A 19301-nucleotide genomic window follows, 5' to 3' on the forward strand; every position below is an offset into this window, starting at 1 on the left:
CTGGCAGTGCAAGTGATAACCGATTTAAATCCCTGTGGGCTGGTTGCCTCCTTACAGCCAAATCTAGCCCAAGTGAGCAGCCTAGGGGTCAGGGACTGCTGGACCACAAAGCAGCATAAATGGAGGTGGAGTATGGAGATGAGGTCAGAGAAGAAAAGGGACCAGGTCGTGCAGGACTGTGGCTCTTATGCAGAGAGAAAGCGGGAACCACTGTCCAGTTTTGAGCAGAGGAATGGCTCATGTTGTCAAAGGATCGCATTAACACACATAAATTCTAAAAATGTTTCCTTAAAGTATATATATACATATATATGTAAGTTATTGTTGCGATTATTAGTAAAAGTGGCTGACATTTCTTTCACGGTTAACTTTCTCTGCGTCTGCCTTCCTGGCTCCTCCACACTTTGTCGTTTGGGGGCTGCCTCCTTCCACTCACGCTCTGCACTTTTTCATTGACGTTCGTCTCCCTCCGTGAGCATCACCTCTCTTGGATTCGGGGGCACAGCGAAGAGTTCTTCTCCAGGAGGCGTTGAGCTCCTCGACGCCGAGGCTGGTCTCACCCCTTTGGCCGGGTACCCAGGGTCGCTCGGGCGGGAGCGGATGCATGTGGCGCTCAGCAGGGAGCGCCGCCACGGAGGCCCTGGCCTCTGGGAGCGTTGCTGTCTGGGTTTTGTGTTCGCAGAGCCGAGACTGCGGGACTACCGCAGTCCCCAAGCTGCAGGCGCCTAGTCTTACGTCTGGTGGGGCGGCCTCCGCTCCCCCTCGCCCAACCCCGTCTCCTCCCTCTGTCCCTCCCACCTGCACGTGTTGGACGTCGAGACAGCCCAGAGCCAGGGCCCCTTTCTCCTCCCCACCTCCGGCCGCCCCTCCCCTTTATGGTCCCCACCTCCCTCCCCTCTCTTCAGCCCCCGCGCCCCCATCCCGGTCTGCCCAGGCTCGACCCGAGGCCCGCCTCTGCCCGCCTCTCCCCGCCCCTCCGGTCCAGCCCCGTCCCTTCCTCCCCCTCCGCGGCTCTCCTCTCCCGGCCTCCTTCCCGCCCCCTCCCCTCCCCGACTGGCTGGGTCCGCTCAGACTTGGCCCGCGTCCCGCTCCCTCCAGCCCTCGGCGCCACCCTCAGCGGCTCGGCTCCGCCACTTCAGCGCTGGCTCCCGGGGCCGCCGGGAGTGGGCTGCTTCGCGGGCGCGCTTGGCCGGCGACGCGGCAGGTTCTGGACGTCTATCTGTCCGTCGGTCCGCAGAGAATATCCAGTTCCGCGGCCCCGGGATGGGGCGGGCCCTGCTGCCGCTCCTGCCGTGGCTCTTCCTCCCCGCGCTGTGGAGGGGAGGTGAGTGCAAGGGGCCGGGGGCCGGGCGCGGGGGGCCGGGAGCTCGCCGACTCGGGCGCACCCAGCAGCTGGCAAGTTTGCAGACACCTCCCCTCCCACCGACGCACTGTCCCGGCACCCAGGCTGGGTCGAGGGCGCGCGTCCCGGTGGAGCCGGGGAGGGGTGGGCGCCGAGGGCTCCCCTTAACCTCCAAGAGGGAAACAGAGCTCGGCCGGGCGCGCTGCAAGTCCTGAAATTTTCGGCAGAGGGGAATGCGCCGAAAACTTTTCCCTGGACATGGTTGCGTGGTTGGACCCAGGCTCTGGCGGGAGTTGTGGGAGCCGCAGACCCCATCATCCCCCGAGGCGCCGGAGACCAGCAGGCTGCGGGAGTTGGGGTCGCAATCCGGGTGCTAAGATCCCCCAAGGCCCAGAGTGCGACCGGGAGGGACTGTGGTCCGGCTGCTCCCCCCGGGCCCTCATGGGCAACATTAGCAGGGACACCCTGGGAGCGTGGGGACCCCGGAAAAATGGGAAGCATTCTTTTCACCCCTGTTACTGCTGAACCGAATCTAACGTGCTTGGTCAGCGTCTAGGTTTATCTCGACTCTGCCAGGCATTCCAGTATAAATACTCTTACCCATCCAGTACTGGATGGGTAAGTGGTGGCAAGGGAGGGCAGGTCCCATTCTGCATCAGCAGCTTGTTTGGAGGGTAAGTGATTAACGGGTTAGAAGTTTAATCGCTGATGCATTGCTTAAGGAAGCTGGAAGAAATTTAACCAGGCTTTATACTGAATGAACACATCTCAGGCATTTTCCCTAAACTAAAAGGTTTAGCTTTCACCTATTATAGTCAAAGATGTTTTTTAAGAATACCTGGGAAGTTCAATTTATAGTTAAACAATTTACTTCAGATTTTTTCCCCGTGAAGTTTTCATTGGAAAGCTCAGTTGCTCAAATAAGAAATTCTTAAGCAGTGCACACATTAAATTACATAGACAATTTATAATTTGGGGCAACATAGCAATTTGAAGCAAACATCCGAAACATAAACCAAGCAAAGAATTAAAGCAATTCTGTTCTTTACCCCCAGCCCTCCACTAAACCCTCAAAAATTCCTCAGCATTACTGCCAGATCCTTTTTCATAATCTGCTGCAAATCTGTTATATTTTGCTACTAGGGAAGGCTGGCCATTAATGGTAATCTTGGACATAGTGAATGTGGTGAAAATTATGGGAAAAGTAATAGAAACAGTAGTTTTGGTGGAAGACATTTTTTAAATGGGCTGTTTTTCTAATTTTTTTAAAAAGCTGTAATAAAGAAACTTTTGTAGCCAATAATCAGTTTAGGCAGATAATCATAAAAGGTCTGTTAAAATCCACCCAGCGGGAAGAACGAAAAGTTTCTCCAGTGTTTCTTTCCCTACCTTTTGCTTTTCATCTCGAATTTATCTGTGAGATGTCTGGCAGTGTTACATTTTACTTTGTGAAAAGCTGGAAGAATGGGCTTCTCACTGGCCAAATTAGGGCAGAAGTAAGAGTGCTGTAGGAAGAGATTAAAAATGGTTATTGGACCCCTCGTCTAGGTTTACGATTTTCATATTGCATGTTGTGGTTTCAAGTGGTTTGCTCACCAGGCAGGAGAGGGGAGAGAGAGACAGGGTGTGAATGTGTGTTTAGACTCTACACTGTAGAGGAATGGATAATTACAATTTACGCATCACTTTCACCCTGGAATCCTCCCTACCGCTCACCCCCACCCCATACACACAAACACCCTCCCACAGAGACAAACACACACAGAACTGAAACTGCTGAACCAGGGGTGTTTCTGGGCTCACCAGTCTTTCCTTTCTGTTCCGTCTCTGATGGGGGTGCCAATGAGCAACGAATCAAGCAAAGGGTAGCTCTAGAGGGCCCAGGAGAAGCTAGAGGACCAGAAATACAGAGGTGGATAGAAGCGAAGGCATTGCAAGGACCTAGCCGTTGCCCCGAAACTCAGCCCTTAGAACTAATTGGGCTTTTAAAACTCTTCAGTGTTAGCATTTCTCTCCCAAACTGAAGCTGTCACCACGTTACAATATATTGTCAACATTTTCCCAGAAAGGACTTTAAGATGTCTAGTTGCTTATGGGCTTTGTATCAATGGACTCAAATGCTTTGTGGAAGTAAGCAGGGCACGTTTCAAAACTAAGTAATTTTTCAAAACTTATTCTGATCCACTTCCTTAAAGTTAGGGTTAGGGTTAGGGTTTTTCAAATTGAGAATAATTATTTTTTGTCTTATTTTTAGAAATAATTTCCAGGTTATTCTAGGAGCAGGGCCAGTGGGTTGCCAATCAGAGCTGGTTACGAACAGGTTGCATCTTTAGGTGCCGGTGAATTGGGAACATGCCGCCAAGGTAGGGAGGCTGAGGCCGGACCTTGGTTTAAATGGGTTCCCCGGCCTGGAAATGAACATATGCAGACCCTCCGCTTCCCACATAATGGCCAGAATGAGACTTTGAAGATGAATCGGGCTGGGTTGTCCCCTTGTCTGACGTCCTCCAGTGGCCTCCCTTCTTTAACGAGAGTTGGCAAGGACTCAGGGGCCTCCCTCTCCCTTTTTGACTCATTTCCAGTTACTCCCCCCTTGTGGCTGGAGCGGCACGTCTCTCTGGCGCTTTTGCTGTGGATGTCCCCTTTGGCTGGAATCTTTTCCCCAGGATCTCTGCTCACTGGCTGTTTCTAGCCGTTTGGGTCTCAGCTCAGATGTTCTCCCGGAGAGGCCTTCCCTCACTGCCACTGCTGCCAAAGTTATACAGACACACTCCGTGAAATAACAGTACTGCCACCTGATGGGTTCCTCTTCACCTTCAGAGCGTGATACTCATTTCAGGTGCTCAGCATCTGCAGATGGTATCAAAGACCCAGGCCTCTGCAGGTCTCACCGTGTGTTCCTCCCGCTTCTCTCTTCCTACTGGCTTTTCCAGAAACAGGTGCTGCAGCTCCCATGACCTTGTGCTTGGGGCTTGGTTGCTAGAAAACAATCTTTCGTTTCACCGTGATGCCAAAGTGATCTCCTTACTAGAAATGTTAGGGTAGATTTTTGGACTATATTAAGGCCAATAGAGCAAGGTTAACGTATTTTATAGTCTCTTAACGATCCCAACTTTAAAAATAAGTCAAAAGCCAATTTTTCATGTTAAAGACACAGTTTTAACAGCTCCTTGCCCAGGGCGAATTGCCCAATTCCCAGGTCATTGGGGTCCCGAGTGCCTTGACTCTGGCCTGTTGTTACTAGTTTAATCTTAAGCCAAAGCACATGGCTCTGCTTGGGATGCATCTCAGCAGGAAGTTAAACATTATAAAACCTGAAAAAAGCGGGTTCAGTCTGTGTGCTCCTAGGGCTTGGAATGAAAATCAACAGGGGCTGCAGCTCAGGGGCTGAGTGGCCAGTGGGCTGGGCTTCCTGTCCTGCCTAGCTGGCCTCTGGGGAGCCCTGGGGCAGTGACTAACTCTCAGGACCTCAGTTTCCTCACTGGTCCTGTGGGACTCTTTGTTATTTATGGAAGGATGAATGAGCTGGTGTCACATGGTAAATGCTTCAAAACTGTTAGCCATTATTACCCATGCTTCCTCTCCCTTCTCAAATCAAATTTTGCGGTAATTGTTTTTCTTAAACAAAAGGTATTGGGGGAAAAGTTTCTTCTTTTCTCACTGAAATATGTCCTAAATTGCAACTTGAAATACGAGGGCGGACCTATGGGCCATCCTCCACTGTTCAGAGCGCTCTGGTGGAGGGGCTGTGGGTGTCCTTCCCAGAACGCTGAAGTCCTTGCTCTGTGGGACTGTTTTCTATTAGTTCTGCTAGCAAAACCCACGCTTGTCGCCTCAGATGAGGCAGGGCCTGTCCTGACCACTCCCCTCTTCACCCCCCCATCACCCTCACTTGTCGAATTCAGGCTTAACTTAGTCCAGGAATCGCTTCCTGTCATGTGCCTCTCAGGAAGGTATAAAAATGAAGTCCAATTCCTGCTCAGCTTTTCCCACATCACTCTACTCTAAAGTGGGTGTGGTTTTGTTTTGGTTTCATAACTTTTGGGGGGGTTGTTTGAGTGTAAACATCCAGATAATTCCTTTCCTTTTTTCCAGCTAAAACTAGGTTTGCCAAATGCAGTCTTCTGGCTGCAATGGCTAGAGAATGAGGCTTTGTTTCTTAGATGACGTTCTGTGTCTGAGTGGGTGTGTGCAGGTAGTCTTGTAGCAGATAGACCGGACAGGGAGGCCCAGGTGCACTCCTGGCTTCCAGATGCTTCCTGCTTGGTGGCAGGTGTAAGCGAGCCCCCCCTTGGGAAAGGCCCAGACTCCTCTGCATCCCACACTCTGGGCATTTGCTAACCCCTGACCCAGAGGTAACTTCTTCCCTATCTTGTTCCAGCCCTGCTGCCTCCAGCTAAAATGCTGAAAATGCAGCGTGGCAGGAGGATCCTGTATGCAGCCCGTCGCAAGAATACCGAGAGTACCTACCAACCCAGCACTTTCTCTTTCCTGAGACTTTTTTTTCTTTGTCTGAAGTGTGGCTATTGAACCGTATGGAAGATTTTTAACCACAGTGAGAGCCCAGGTCTTCCCCAATTTTGTGAGGCCTGGAAGCCTGGCCCCTCCAGCACCTGGAGCAGCTGGGCAGCCCTCCCTTCTTGGTTGCCTTGCCATTCCCACTCTGTCTGGGCCTCTGTCAGCCAGCAGGATCCAGTAGGCCTGGCCTAGCTACCACGTCCAGGTCACCTTCTTAGGTCCTGGTGTTTTCAAGTGAAGGAAAGATAGTATGTCTTCAAGAGTTTGTTGAGAAACGTGCACTCCATTCTAAACCATTTTATTTCATCCTTTTGTCCATTTCATCCGCTGTTAATGCCTCTTTCACTTAACGATAAAATGGATTTTCCACGAGTCTTGGGGGTGGCAGGGGTGGCGGAAGGAGCAGAGCAGAGGGGAGAGGGAGAAAGAGAGAGGAGACATACGTTGACTTTATGTTTGGCCCAATATCATACATGAGAAGTTTTACACCAAAAGCTAAGCATGTTTGAGAGACTTCCGCTTGGAGAAAAACCATTGCATTTCATAAGAGCAATGCATAGATATTTGTGGCACCACATTTTGTGCTTGTATGTTTCTCCTTGTCCGCAGTCATTAACGGTGTCTTCCGGATTTTTCCCAGTCGATCCCTTCAAAGGTGTTGTCTAGCTTCTGGGGAGCCAGCCAAGGGCCCAGCAGGATCTGATCATCATGGGGTTAGAGCTCTGCCCCAGCTCACTCGGGGGGGGGGCCCATCCTCACAATTTAGGTCTCAGGCTGCCGCTCGACAGTCAGGCAAACACTGCTTGACAGATCCCTTTTCTTTGTAGTCTGCTTTTTGGGGCACGGGGTGGGGTTGGGTGCTCTAGCTACTACAGGCATTCAGGGCCAGTAGACGCCTTAGAATGTGCCTGAGCTCTGGTCCTGCCTCTCCTTGGACATACAAAGGAAAGCCTTGTTTATTTTGGAGACGAGATTGTTTCACTACTGTAAGCCGTGGGGCTTTTTAAAGCTACTAATAGAAGACCGATTTCATTATCGTTTTAGAAAATGATCTTTTTACCAGTAAGGACAGGCTGTCGTCGTGGAGGATATTAGAACATAGACTCAAACTTGCTGAAAGTACTCTTCTGTCCCTGCGCTACTTAGTGAATGCACAGCGAAGTGATGAATATTCATGGGCTCCCAAGGGTGGCCTGTCTTTGGAGGCCCGTTTTCCACTCGCTGCAGTTCAGGGCAGGCTGCCTCCACGCAGGAAGTGAAAGCAGCCTGTAAGCCTTTTTCCAATTCTGGCACACGATTCAAAGATTTGTGGATGAAAACAATGTCCTTTGAAAGTTTGGGGACAAAGAAAAAGAGAAGCTCTTAGATTTAGCATGAGATCTCAAGCATTAGGTTAAAAAAAAAAATAACCACTTTGAGAGTCTGAAGATGTAAGTCCTCATCCCAGTTTCAACGTGCAGGGACAGCTGGGGTGCGATGCTTCGCCTTTCTGAAATTCCACATCTCCGTTGATTAAATGGCGTGGGGGGCGGGTTGCAGATAGGTGATTCTGGGGCCTCTGGTGGGTAGAAAATGGATTGTATCTGAAGGAGACAAGTGGGCTGGGATGTTTTCTCATCGTGAGGTTCAGACATGGTGCCTTCCACGAGTGTGATGCCGCCAGACGCCAGCCCTGCGCCTGACGCTGGCAAAAGGAGTGCAGGCATCAGCCCAGAAGTGGGGCTAGAGGCAGCGTGGGGTATTTCTTAAAAATGAGTCATGCCAGTGGCTTCTTTACTGTGGGAAGTTGCCCTTCCCCGCTGCCTGGGCTGTGTCCCCATGAAGGACCCCCTCCAGCTCTATCTGGGGCAATAGAATAGTCCGGAAACACGGAGGTGTATTTCTGAGGATACTGGACCTGCCCAAACAAATGACAATATGTTAGGTCACAAATTAAGTCTCAATACATTTAGAAGGATTTAAATCATACAAAGTGTGTTTTCTGGGGCTTCTCTGGTGGCGCAGTGGTTGACAGTCCGCCTGCCGATGCAGGGGACACAGGTTCGCGCCCCGGTCCAGGAAGATCCCACATGCCGCAGAGCGGCTGGGCCCGTGAGCCATGGCCGCTGAGCCTGCATGTCTGGAGCCTGTGCTCCGCAATGGGAGAGGCCACAGCAGTGAGAGGCTCGCGTACCGCAAGAAAAAAAAAAAGTGTGTTTTCTGAACACGTGGAATGAAGTTAAAAATTAACAATGGAAGAAATTTAAGAAATCACAAAAGTAGAAATTGAACAACACTACTAAATAACGAATGGGTCAAAGAAGAAATCACAAAGAAAGTTAGAAAATATTCTGAGATGAATGAAAATGAAAACACAGCAACACTTATGGACTTATGGGATGCATCTAACGCAGTGCTAAGAGGGAAATTTATAGCTGTAAACACTGATATTGGAAAAGAAGATAGCTCTCAAATCAATAACCTAAACTTCCACCATAAGAAACTAGAAAAAGAAGAATAAACTAAACCCAAAGCAAGCAGAAGGAAGTAAATAATAAAAACTAGAGAGGAAATAAGTGAGATATCACTTTATACACATTAGGATGGGAATAACAACAAAAGGCCAGTAACAGAGGTTGGCAAGGATTTGGAGAAATTGTTCATACACTGTCGCTGGGAAGGTAAAAGGGAGCGGCCTCTTTGGAAACAGGGTGGCAGTTTCTTCAAAGGTTAAACATGAAGTTACTCTATGGCCCAGCAATTCTACTCTTAGGTGGATATCCAAGACAAATAAAAAATGTGTATTCACACATACAAACAACAACAAAAAAGTCTAATTATTCAATATTATGATATAACTTTATATTTAGAAATTTAAAACTCTTTTATTAAAAACATTGTAGAATGTTAAGCTCCAAAGCATTTTGGCTGCAAGAACCAGGAGAAAGGCAACTAGGAAGCATTTTCACAATACAGAAGCCCAGGTCCCACCCAGGACCTATGGACTCCATCTCTGGGGTGTGACCCTGTCCTGCGTGGGTCCAGGCCGTTGTGTGCCACATCTCTTGTTACACTCCATGGATCCAGTGTGTCTGATTCTTGAGGAGGGGTGCAGAGCCTCACACCACCCCCTGGACTCCTCCCCCCAGGGCATGTATCAGAACCTGGCCACTGAGGGTAAGAATAAAATAGTTATGTTTATCCGGGGAAGGCAGCAAGTCTGGGACTAGGATGAGAGCTGTGAGGCTGGATGATTCCTCAAGCCAAGTGCTCTTATTGAGACAGGAAGGGGGCAGGGCACACAACCTTTAAAAGAATGGCATAGCCCTGGAGGACATGACATAAACTGGTTAGAACCAACTAGGTCCAAGATGGCAGACGAGTCGACTTCCACTAGACTCTGAGCCTCATTATACACTCACGGTAATACATCAGCCAAATGACACACCCACAGGAGTCATGACAGTTCCCCGGTCAACCGTAAAATGTCAAAAAGTGGGCAGTGACCCAATTCCTGGAAATCCGCACCTTCCCCAAAATAGTTGCAATAATCTGCCCACTCATTAGCCTATGAAATTACCCACCCGTGTGAAAACCAACAACCCCCAGACCCTGGCATCTCTTGCCTTCTGAGACGGCCCACACTCTGTCTGTGGAGTGCGTTTCTCCCTGAATAAACCTTCTTTCACTTTACTATCGCTCACTCTTGAATTCTTTCCTGCGTGAAGCCAAGAACCCACACTTGGCGGCCCATCCCAGGGACTCGCCCGAGACCTGGGACGAGACCATCCTCTTGTGCCCCACGCTTTTTCTTGCAACATTATGATTTTGGGACCTACGGGTGGAAAAAAGATTCAAGGAGGGTTCCCATCATTCTTGTCAGGTGGGCCAGCTAGTAAACAGAAAGGCCTATCTTTCTCTTTTTACCATCATATTTTTTTTTTCTTACCTACTCTTTTATTTACATACTCAAATCTTGTGATGAAATATTTAGGATACACAGAAGAATATACAGGAATAAAACTCACCTCTGTGCTCACCACTCAGCATCAGAAATCAGACATGAGCGGTACAGTTGAAGCCCCCCACTGCTCCCCTCTCTAGTCTCATCCCTTTGCTCCCCTCCTCCTGGAGAAAAGCACTACCCCCTCCCCGCCATCGGTGTTTTAATTCCCACTCATCTCTCTATCCTTTGATCACGCATCATTATATTGGTAACACTGTAGTGTTACCATGTCCTTGGGGTTTACGTTTGTTTGCACGTTACAGAAAACCTCGCTTCAGCGGCTCCACCAAAGGGGACATCAACTGGGAGTCCTACCATTCATTTCGGTTTTGACACTAACTGCCTAGAGTGAGCAGAGGCTCCACAGGTTAAAGGCTCGATCCCGTAAGACTGCCTCCCCGCCAACACCCACTTCAGACACCAGCTCAGATGGAGTGTCCAGGCTGCCCACACTTCTGCCCAGCTGACTATGAATTCAGAATTCCCATGGCCTCCTCTCCCCCTCAGGTTTGATACTTCGCTAGACTGATTCACAGCCCTCAGTAAAGCGCTATACTTAGGATTACTGTTTCATTATAAATGGTACAACTCAGGAACAGCCAAATGGAAGAGACATATAGGGCAAGGTATGTGGGAAGGGGCTCAGGGCTTCCATGCCCCCTCCGGTGTACCGCCCTCTCAGCTCATCACCAACTCAGAAGCTCCTCAGACCTTGTTGTTTAAGCCCTTTATGTGGGATTTTATTATACAAGCATGATTGTTTAAGTCATTGGCCATTGGTGATTAAACTCAGTGTCCACTGTCAGACGTATTTGACCCCGAAGGCATCTGGGATGAGCCACTTTTCTGTCACCATAGTTGCAATTCGTCCTCATTAAACTTAGTAAATCCCCGCTTCTTGGGGATGTGGATTTTCTGGAGGCTGGAGAACTTGAACTTGGCCCTGCCGAGGGCCTCAGTCATGTGCTCCTTGTTCTGCCACTTGATGTGGATGGACATTATGACCTGGCCAGTGTGGCCACTGGCCACTGTGCCCAGGGGCTTTCCAAAGGCACCGTGCATACCTGTCTGGAGCCTAGATTGGGGTTAGCATGCCAGACATGAATGTCCACTGCAGAGGGCTGTCTCCAGGGTCCCTTAGAGCAACCCATACAGGCAACAGGCTGCGTGTACTTCCGAGGAGGCTGCTGTTTGCATCCACTGCACACTGGGCTCCCATGGGGAAGAGAGCATGGTGGGCTTAGTTGGCTGCAAACATAGTATTTAATTATTATACTTTTGATGTCTTCAGAGTCTATAGTGATACTCCCTGTTTCATTCCTGATATTAGTAATTTTTTTTTTTTTTTGTGGTACGCAAGCCTTTCACTGTTGTGGCCTCTCCTGTTGCGGAGCACAGGCTCCGGACGCGCAGGCTTAGCAGCCATGGCCCACGGCCCCAGCCGCTCTGCGGCATGTGGGATCTTCCCGGACCGGGGCACGAACCCGTGTCCCCTGCATCGGCAGGCGGACTCTCAACCACTGCGCCAACCAGGGAAGCCCTGATATTAGTAATTTTTGTCTTCTTTTTTTCTTTGTCAGTCTTGCTAGAGATTTATCAATTTTATTGATCTTTTCAAACAACCAGCTCTTTGTTTCATTGATTTTCTCTATTGCTTTTCTTTTTTCAATTCATTTCCTATATTTATTTTCTTCCTTCTGCTTGTTTTGGGATTGCTTTGCTCTTCTTTCTCCATGTTATGAGATTAAACTACTAAATAAAATTTCCCCTCAAAACTGTGTCAACTGTGTCCCACATATTTTGATACATTGTAATTTCATTTTCATTCAGTTCAATGTATTTTTAAAAAAATTTCCCTGAGACTTCCCCTTTGATCCATAGATTATTTAGACATTCAGTTTGCAAGTATTTGGAAAATTTCTTGTTACCTTCTGTTATTAATTTATAATAATTTCCATTGTAATCAGAGAGTATAAACTGTATGATTTTAGTTCTTTTAAATTCGTTGATATTTGCTTTATGGCTCAAGATAATGGTTTTTCTTCGTTTATATCCCATCGTCATTGGGAAAGAATGTGTATTCTGCTGTTGTTGGGTGGAATGTTCTATAAATGTAGTCTAGACTCTTCATTGGCAATCTCATCAAGTTCTTCTTTATCCTTGCTTATTTTGTGCCCAGTCCTTTGATCGATTGTTGAAAGAGAGATGTTGGAAGTCTCCAATTATAATTGTTGATTTGTTTATGTCTCCTTTCAGTTCTATTGGTTTTTGCTTCACATATTTTGAAGCTCTTTGCTTTAGTGCATACTCATTTAAGACTCCTGTGTCTTCTTGGTAGATTGACTCTTATCCTTACATAATGTGTCTTACTGTCTCTGATAATTTTCTTTGTTTCGAAATCTACTTTATCTGATGTTAATGTAGGCATCCTGCTTTTCTTTTGGTTAATGGTTGCATGATATGTCTTTTTTCTATCTTTTTGTTCAACTTGCCTATATCATTATATTTGGAGTGATTTTTTTATAACTGGCAGATAGTTGGGTCATGTTTTTTAATCTACTCTGCCATTATCTTTTAATGGAAATATTTATGTCATTTACATTTAATGTAATTTGTGGTCTATTAGGTGTTGATGTTTTACCAGTTCAAGTGAGTTATAGAATCCCTACCTTCTTCTAAGTCCCTTTACCTCCCCCATTTAAAGCATAATTATCTTAAATATTTCCTCTTCATATATAAAACCACATCAGACAGTGTTACAGTTTTTCTTCAACCATCAGATGTAGTTTAGAAAAATCAAGAGGAGGAAGAAATTCTATTGTATTGACCAGTATTCTTGCCTTCTGTGTTTTTTCCTCCCTCCTGATGATTCAGGTTTTCTTTTTTTATTGTTTCTTTTCTGTTTAGAGAATTTCCTTTAGCTATTCTTTTAGAGTAGGTCTGCTGATGACAAATTCTCTTAGTTTTCCTTAATATGAGAATATTTTGATTTCCCCTTCATTCCAGAAGAATTCTGAGTTGACATTCCTTTTCTCTCATCACTTAGGAAAATGGCCACTTCCTTCTATCCTCCATGGTTTTTAATAAGAAATTCACTGTCATATGAATTGGTTTTCCCCTCTAGGTAAGGTGTCATCGCTCTCAGTGCTTTCAAAATGTTTTCTTTGTCTTTAGTATTCAGAATTTTGATTATAATGTACCTTGCTGTGGATATTTTGGGGGGTTATCTTATTTTGGGTTCATTCAGATGTTTAATTTTGTAGGTTTATATCTTTTGTCATATTTGGGGAGTTTTCAGCCATTATTTCTTCAAGCGCTTTTTCAGCCTTGCCATCTTTGTCTTCTCCTTCCAGGACTCTGATGATACAAATGTTAGCTCTTCAGTAATATAGTCCTACAGGTTGCAGTGGCTCTGTTCAGTTTTTTCTGTTGTTCAGATTGGATAATTTTCTATTGCTGTATCTTCTGGTTCACTGATTCTTTCCTCTGCCCCTTCATTCTGCTGTTGAGCACATCCACTGAGTCTTTTATTTTGGTTATTGTATTTTTTAGTTCAAAAATTCCCATTTGTTTCTCTTCTCAGTCTTCTCTTTCTTTACTGAGACGTTGCATTTATTTGCTAAGGCTTCCTATTTTATTCATGTGTTTCATATTCATAATTGCTCATTGAAGTATTTTTATGATTCCTTCTTTAAAAGCTTTTTCAGATAATTCCCTGTCATCTTGGTGTTTGTATTTCGTTCAGTTTCAGACAGAATTTTTTAATTGAAACCTAGACATTTGGGGTACTATGAGACTGACTCTTATTTGTCTTTTGTTTTACTTGGTTTTCTCTGAAATGCTCTGGTAGGGGGCCTCACTGCCTGGTGGGGGTAGAATTCTAGGTTCCCCACTCAGCCTCCATTGACATCTAAGTATGGGCTGGTCCTCGTCCTCATTACTGCTGGTCAGGGGTGGGGTGGGAGTTCTGGCTGAGGGAGGGGTGGGCGTGCCTGCTTACTTTCCAACTGTTCCCCACCTGACCTCCACCGACGCTAGGGAGTAGTGAAAGCCCTGAATCTCTACTAGGCTTCCTCTCGTACCACCCTGCTGGGGACGAGGAGGGATGCCTTGTTAATGCCATGTGGGAATAAAAGTCGAGGCTCCCCACGTGGGCTTTACTAACACCAACCAGTAGGGATGAAAGTGCCTGTTCCCTCCTTGACCCGCTCTGATACCACCCAGTGGAACATTTGTAGCACCTCTTCACAGCCTGGGAAGGGTCCAAGTCTAGGCTCCCCACTTGATCTTTTCTGGCCTGGGTGGGGATGGGGCCGTGGTTTTTCCTGGGCTGTTTGCCTGGAGGAGAGCAGTTTACTGTTTAAAAGCCTTCTGTCTTGCTGAGGTGCCCTTTCCTAGTCCTTTGACTAGAGATAGCAGGCTTTTGTTGTTGTGTTTTGTCTTTGCCTGTTAGCATTTCCAAATCTGGGACACAAAGGACAAAAGGAGACCCAGGGAATTCGTCACCATGTTGTTCCTGGGTCCTGAGGTCCCTAGTCGGTTTACCATCTGTCCACTCTTCAGGGTTTTAAAAAATGTTCGTTTTATATATCAATATAATGCCCTGTGTTTTTAGGTGTACTTAGTGGAGGAAATAGGGGAAAGTCCATCTACTCTGTTTTTGGAGGGAATTCTGTGCCCTCTGTCACTTAAGAAAGACTTGGACAAACTGTGCTTGCTAAGGTGTTTGGTCTTTAGCGACGGTCACGTTTTAGAAGGAAATATTTTTTCCTGAAAAGAAAGACTAAAATTAATAGGATTTCAGGTATTGGTGGGCTGGAGGATGTGTGTCAGGGGTGGCAGGACAGAGGAGTTAAACTTGGGGACAGAGCGTCTCTCCTGGGTCTTGTGAAAACCATAGCTGGTTCTTGCGGAGAAGCAGCCCCAGATGACCCGGGGACCAGCGGGGCGGCTGCTTCACAACCCTGGCCAGAAAGTGTCCCCTCAGCCTTTCTGTGACACTTGGCATGCTGCCAAAGGGGAAAGAGAAGGAAAGCCACCCTTGGTTGGGTAAACATATTCCTGTTTCACTGCAAGAGGCTGAAGGATCTAAGTCAGCATAATCGGTTCCATATGTTGGCCTTTGATAGTCCAGACATGACTAGTTGCACCTTTGAAACCAGGCAGATCAGATGTTTCATGTTATGAAAGCCGTAACTGGCATGGATCGTGTGCGTGCGCAGTGTTCCGTGCGCAGTGTTCTGCTCTGATCTCTGAGAGAAGGAGGTGTTACCTGTCTTCCTTCACAGAGGAGGAGACTGAATCTCAGAAGGACAAGGGACTGGCGCCTGGCCTCTGAGTGGCTAGAGCTGGGACTGAACTCAGGCACCAGAGTTCTTGTTCTTCCCACGCTCCCAAGCCACATGGACTCTAAGCATCAGGTCTAAACCCTCAGGAGCGCCCCCCCCCCCACAAGATGATTTGGGCCACCGGATGGATCCATTCCCTAATTCTCTAGGAATTAGATCTGACCCTAATTCCTCTAGAATCACTAGAGGAGGTTTTTTAAAATCCCGAGATGCCTAAGCTGCACTGCTGGCCAGTTAATTCAAGCTCTGGGTGAAACCTAGGCATCAGAGCTTTAAAAGCTTCCCTAGAGATCCTGATGTTCTGCTGGTTTTGAAAGCACGGTGGAGAGCTAGAAAATGATGGGAAAGAGTCAGTCAGTTGCAGTCTGCTGGGGAAGCTTCTTTTGCAAAGCACTTCTATCAAGAAACAGTCAAATGGGGCTTCCCTGGTGGCGCAGTGGTTGAGAGTCCGCCTGCCGATGCAGGGGACACGGGTTCGTGCCCCGGTCCGGGAGGATCCCACATGCCACGGAGCGGCTGGGCCCGTGAGCCATGGCTGCTGAGCCTGCGCGTCCGGAGACTGTGCTCCGCAATGGGAGAGGCCACAACAGTGAGAGGCCCGCGTACCGCAAAAAAAAAAGAAACAGTCAAATGCTCGTCAGAAAGTGGGGTGCAGGCTGAAGGGGGTTATGGGGGGCTGCCTAAAGCCCTTTGAGTTCCTTGGAGCTTCTACTGCTAAAGTGTGTGCACAAGGCCATGCAAGGGGGAGAGGCACCTGTGGGGCTCCAGTCTTTTTTTTTGGAGCCAATGCATTAGGGGGCCGGGGGAGTGAGGAGTCACCCTGATAATCATGCGTTTGGCTCAGAGGCCCGAGCCGCCGCACATCCTCCAGGTGAGGGCACAGAGAGGTTGGCTAGCTTGCTTGGTGTGGTGGGGTCCCTGTTTGCCCCTCTACACCCCTTCCTCATCCTGCTCTAGGCCCCAGGAGGCCAGCCTGGGGGAGGGCGACAGTGAACTCCCTGGGCACCGGCTCCAGCTGGTTTGTGCTAAAGGATACTAAGTTGCATTTACTTAACTAAGTATAACCCACATAGGCATTGTTTATCTGAATTCCAAGTGTAAGTGGGGCATCCCATTTTTTATCTGGCAACCCGGTGCCCGCCCACCGGAGCCTGTGTAGAAAATCTGACTCACCAACCCCATGTTTTATACCAACCCCACTTTTTACCCGGTGCGGGCATCTCAGTGGTTCACTGTCACCTCTGATTTTTTCTGCTGAGGCTGTGACCCCTCCAGACACATGCAACCCACCAATTACTCCCCCTTGTTTTCCGGTAAAGCCCCTGCCGGGGCCCCTTCCCTCAGCAGCTCTCGGTTTCTGCCTGCACTTTTCCTGCACTAGGTGCATTTATCCCATGAATGGCCCTTCTTTTTTTTTTTTTTTTTTTTTTGCGGTACGCGGGCCTCTCACTGTTGTGGCCTCTCCCGTTGCGGAGCACAGGCTCCGGACGCGCAGGCTCAGCGGCCATGGCTCACGGGCCCAGCCGCTCCGCGGCATGTGGGATCCTCCCGGACCGGGGCACGAACCCGTGTTCCCTGCATCGGCAGGCGGATTCTCAACCACTGCGCCACCAGGGAAGCCCCCTTCTTCTTTTTAATTCTCTCCAAGTGGCAGAGTGCTGTGCACTCAAGTTAATTTTTACCATTTACAATTTGGGGACAATCAGGTCAGGTGATTTCAGGTTGAAGGTTTTTTTTAAATGTCCTCTCATTCAGTGTTGCTACGCTTTATCAACTGAGAATCCTTTGCGTTTGCATAAAGTGAAATGATTCTAAGTAGACAGTTTCTGCTTGTTCTGGGTTTGGCCTCAGCCATCTTCGGGGGTGAGAGGAGGAGTTTTTAACCAGGTGACAGCGAAGCGCCCACGGACACGACTCAAACATCGGCCTGGGGGGCACACATGGAATGGGGGGGGCTCTGGTCCACATAACAGCCCTTTCTCCTGGGCAGGGGGGCGACACAGGGTGTGACAAGGGAGAGGGACGGGGAGTGGACACAAACAGGATTCCAGATGCCAAAAAGCCTTTACTGTAAACTACACACCCGCCCCAGAATGGGGCCTTTCTCCTCCCAACCGCTGGGGCCTGCTTGATAGCAGATCCCACCGTGGGCAGCGAGGCCGAGGAACCCTTAGCGCCTGGGCCAAATCCTCCTTCTGCTCCGCAGTGGGGAGCAAAGAACCCCTAGGAGTTCAAGGATAAGTCCTCCCTCGTGCAGCTGCCTCTGGGTCTCCGGATTTTGAGGCTGAACTTCAGAGAGCTCGGCTCATGTCCCCACCTGTTGTGTTGTCTAAGGAGCAGGGAGAACCCAGTGTGGCTCCCACTGGCTGGCACTGCAGCCCTGCTGTTATTTGACCCATCCGGCCCAGGTGCTTCTGGTCCTTTCCCAGGTCTTCGGGGTAGTAAAGCGGGCTGATGGCACGTAACACCAGCGTGCACTCTCCCTCCCGCGCAGCTGCCGCCCTGCCCAACCCTCCTCTTGCAGCTTAGAGGGACTCCAGGGTCAGGGAGGCGGCGTGAGGTTGCCACTCCACCCAATACCCCGGGACGTGCGATTTCAGCAGCCGCTGCTTCCTTTATCCACCTTGGGCTGTGATCCTGAAGCTTCAATAAAAATCTAAAGGAGGGCTTCCCCGGTGCCTGCTGATGCAGGGGACACGGGTTCGTGCCCCGGTCCGGGAAGATCCCACGTGCCGCGGAGCAGCTGGGCCCGTGAGCCATGGCCGCTGAGCCTGCGCGTCCGGAGCCTGTGCTCCGCAACGGGAGAGGCCACAACAGTGAGAGGCCCGTGTACTGCAAAAAAAAAAAAATCTAAAGGAGCTCATGCTGGGAAAGAGTGGTGAAGACCAGCCCTGGAGAGATTCCTTAGAGCTGTCTTTAATGGTTGCATCGATGCCCACCTAACAGAAAGGACTGGGGGCGGGGGGGTCGCAGTTCTGCTGGTGAAAAGTGCTTTCTTTTGCAAAGCACTTCGACCAAGAAGAAGTCAAATGCTCGAGTCAAAAAGTGGGGTGCAGGCTGAGGGGGGTTACTTCACAGACTTGAAGTATGCTTTTGCCTCTCATTCATGGGTGGCAATTATGTTGCTCCAGTGTTGCCATTCTCCATGCATTGTCTAAGACAGACCTTACCCATTAGTCCCAGCGCTCATTCCCACAAGGCCCAGAAATTCCTCCTTGGTGTGGTCAAAGGCCGGGTTCAGATGCAGGCCAGTCACAGCAGCAGCTGGTGTCTGTGGAGGCACTGATCATCTGATCGTCTCCCACCCCGCCGGGTACTCCTGTCCTTACAGGGGGTCAGAGCATGACAGAGCTTTCCTGAGGTCATGGGTCAGGCATCCAGGGACTGGGTGGGCTTTGGCTCTCCAACCACAGGGTTGCTGGCCAACACCCAGGTATCACTGCCCACCAACCCGTCTGCCATCATGCACGCTCCACAAGCCCTCAGCAAATATTCATGGATTTAAGGGTGGGATGTGCTACTCGATCACACAGAAAATCGCTTACTTTTAAAATTTTATTTTATTGAAATATAGTTGATTTACAATGTTGTATTAATTTCTGCTGTACAGCAAAGTGACTCAGTTATACACATATAAATACATTGTTCATATTCTTTTCCACCATGGTTTATCACAGGATACTGAATATAGTTCCCTGGGCTATACAGTAGGACCTTGTGGCTTATCCATTCTGTATATAATAGTTTGCATCTGCTATTCCCAAACTCCCTCCCAATCCTTCCTCCCCCGCCCGCCCCGTGGCAACCACAGTCTGTTCTCTATGTCCTTGAGTCTGTTTCTGTTTTGTAGATATGTTCATTTGTGTCCTATTTTAGATTCCACATATAAGTGATATCATATATTTGTCTTTCTCTGACCTACTTCACTTAGTATGATAATCTCCAGGTCCATCCATGTTGCTGCAAATAGCATTATTTCATTCTTTTTTATGGCTGAGTAATATTCCATTGTATACATGTACCACATCTTCTTTACCCATTCATCGGTCGATGGACACTTAGGTTGCTTCCATGTCTTGGCTATTGTGAACAGTGCTGCTGTGAACAT

The 19301-nt window shown here is 48.4% G+C and overlaps 1 protein-coding gene and 1 non-coding gene across 2 annotated transcripts in view; one reads left to right on the forward strand and one right to left on the reverse strand.

Moving 5' to 3' along the window:
• The first annotated feature begins 941 nt into the window (after positions 1 to 941).
• MERTK (MER proto-oncogene, tyrosine kinase) overlaps positions 942 to 19301 on the forward strand; it is a 112990-nt gene continuing 94630 nt past the window's right edge. Inside the window, exon 1 of the mRNA XM_004276752.3 lies at positions 942 to 1324. Within this exon, the coding sequence (XP_004276800.2) occupies positions 1264 to 1324 (61 nt within the window). The 5' untranslated portion in view covers positions 942 to 1263. The remainder of the gene's footprint in view (positions 1325 to 19301) is intronic.
• On the reverse strand, positions 10965 to 11099 carry LOC117195404 (small nucleolar RNA SNORA70). Its single transcript, XR_004475130.1, has one exon. It is a non-coding gene; the product is annotated as a small nucleolar RNA SNORA70 (small nucleolar RNA).

Source organism: Orcinus orca, chromosome 13 (assembly GCF_937001465.1).
Source record: "Orcinus orca chromosome 13, mOrcOrc1.1, whole genome shotgun sequence".
In the NCBI taxonomy this organism is placed as follows: Eukaryota; Metazoa; Chordata; class Mammalia; order Artiodactyla; family Delphinidae; genus Orcinus; species Orcinus orca.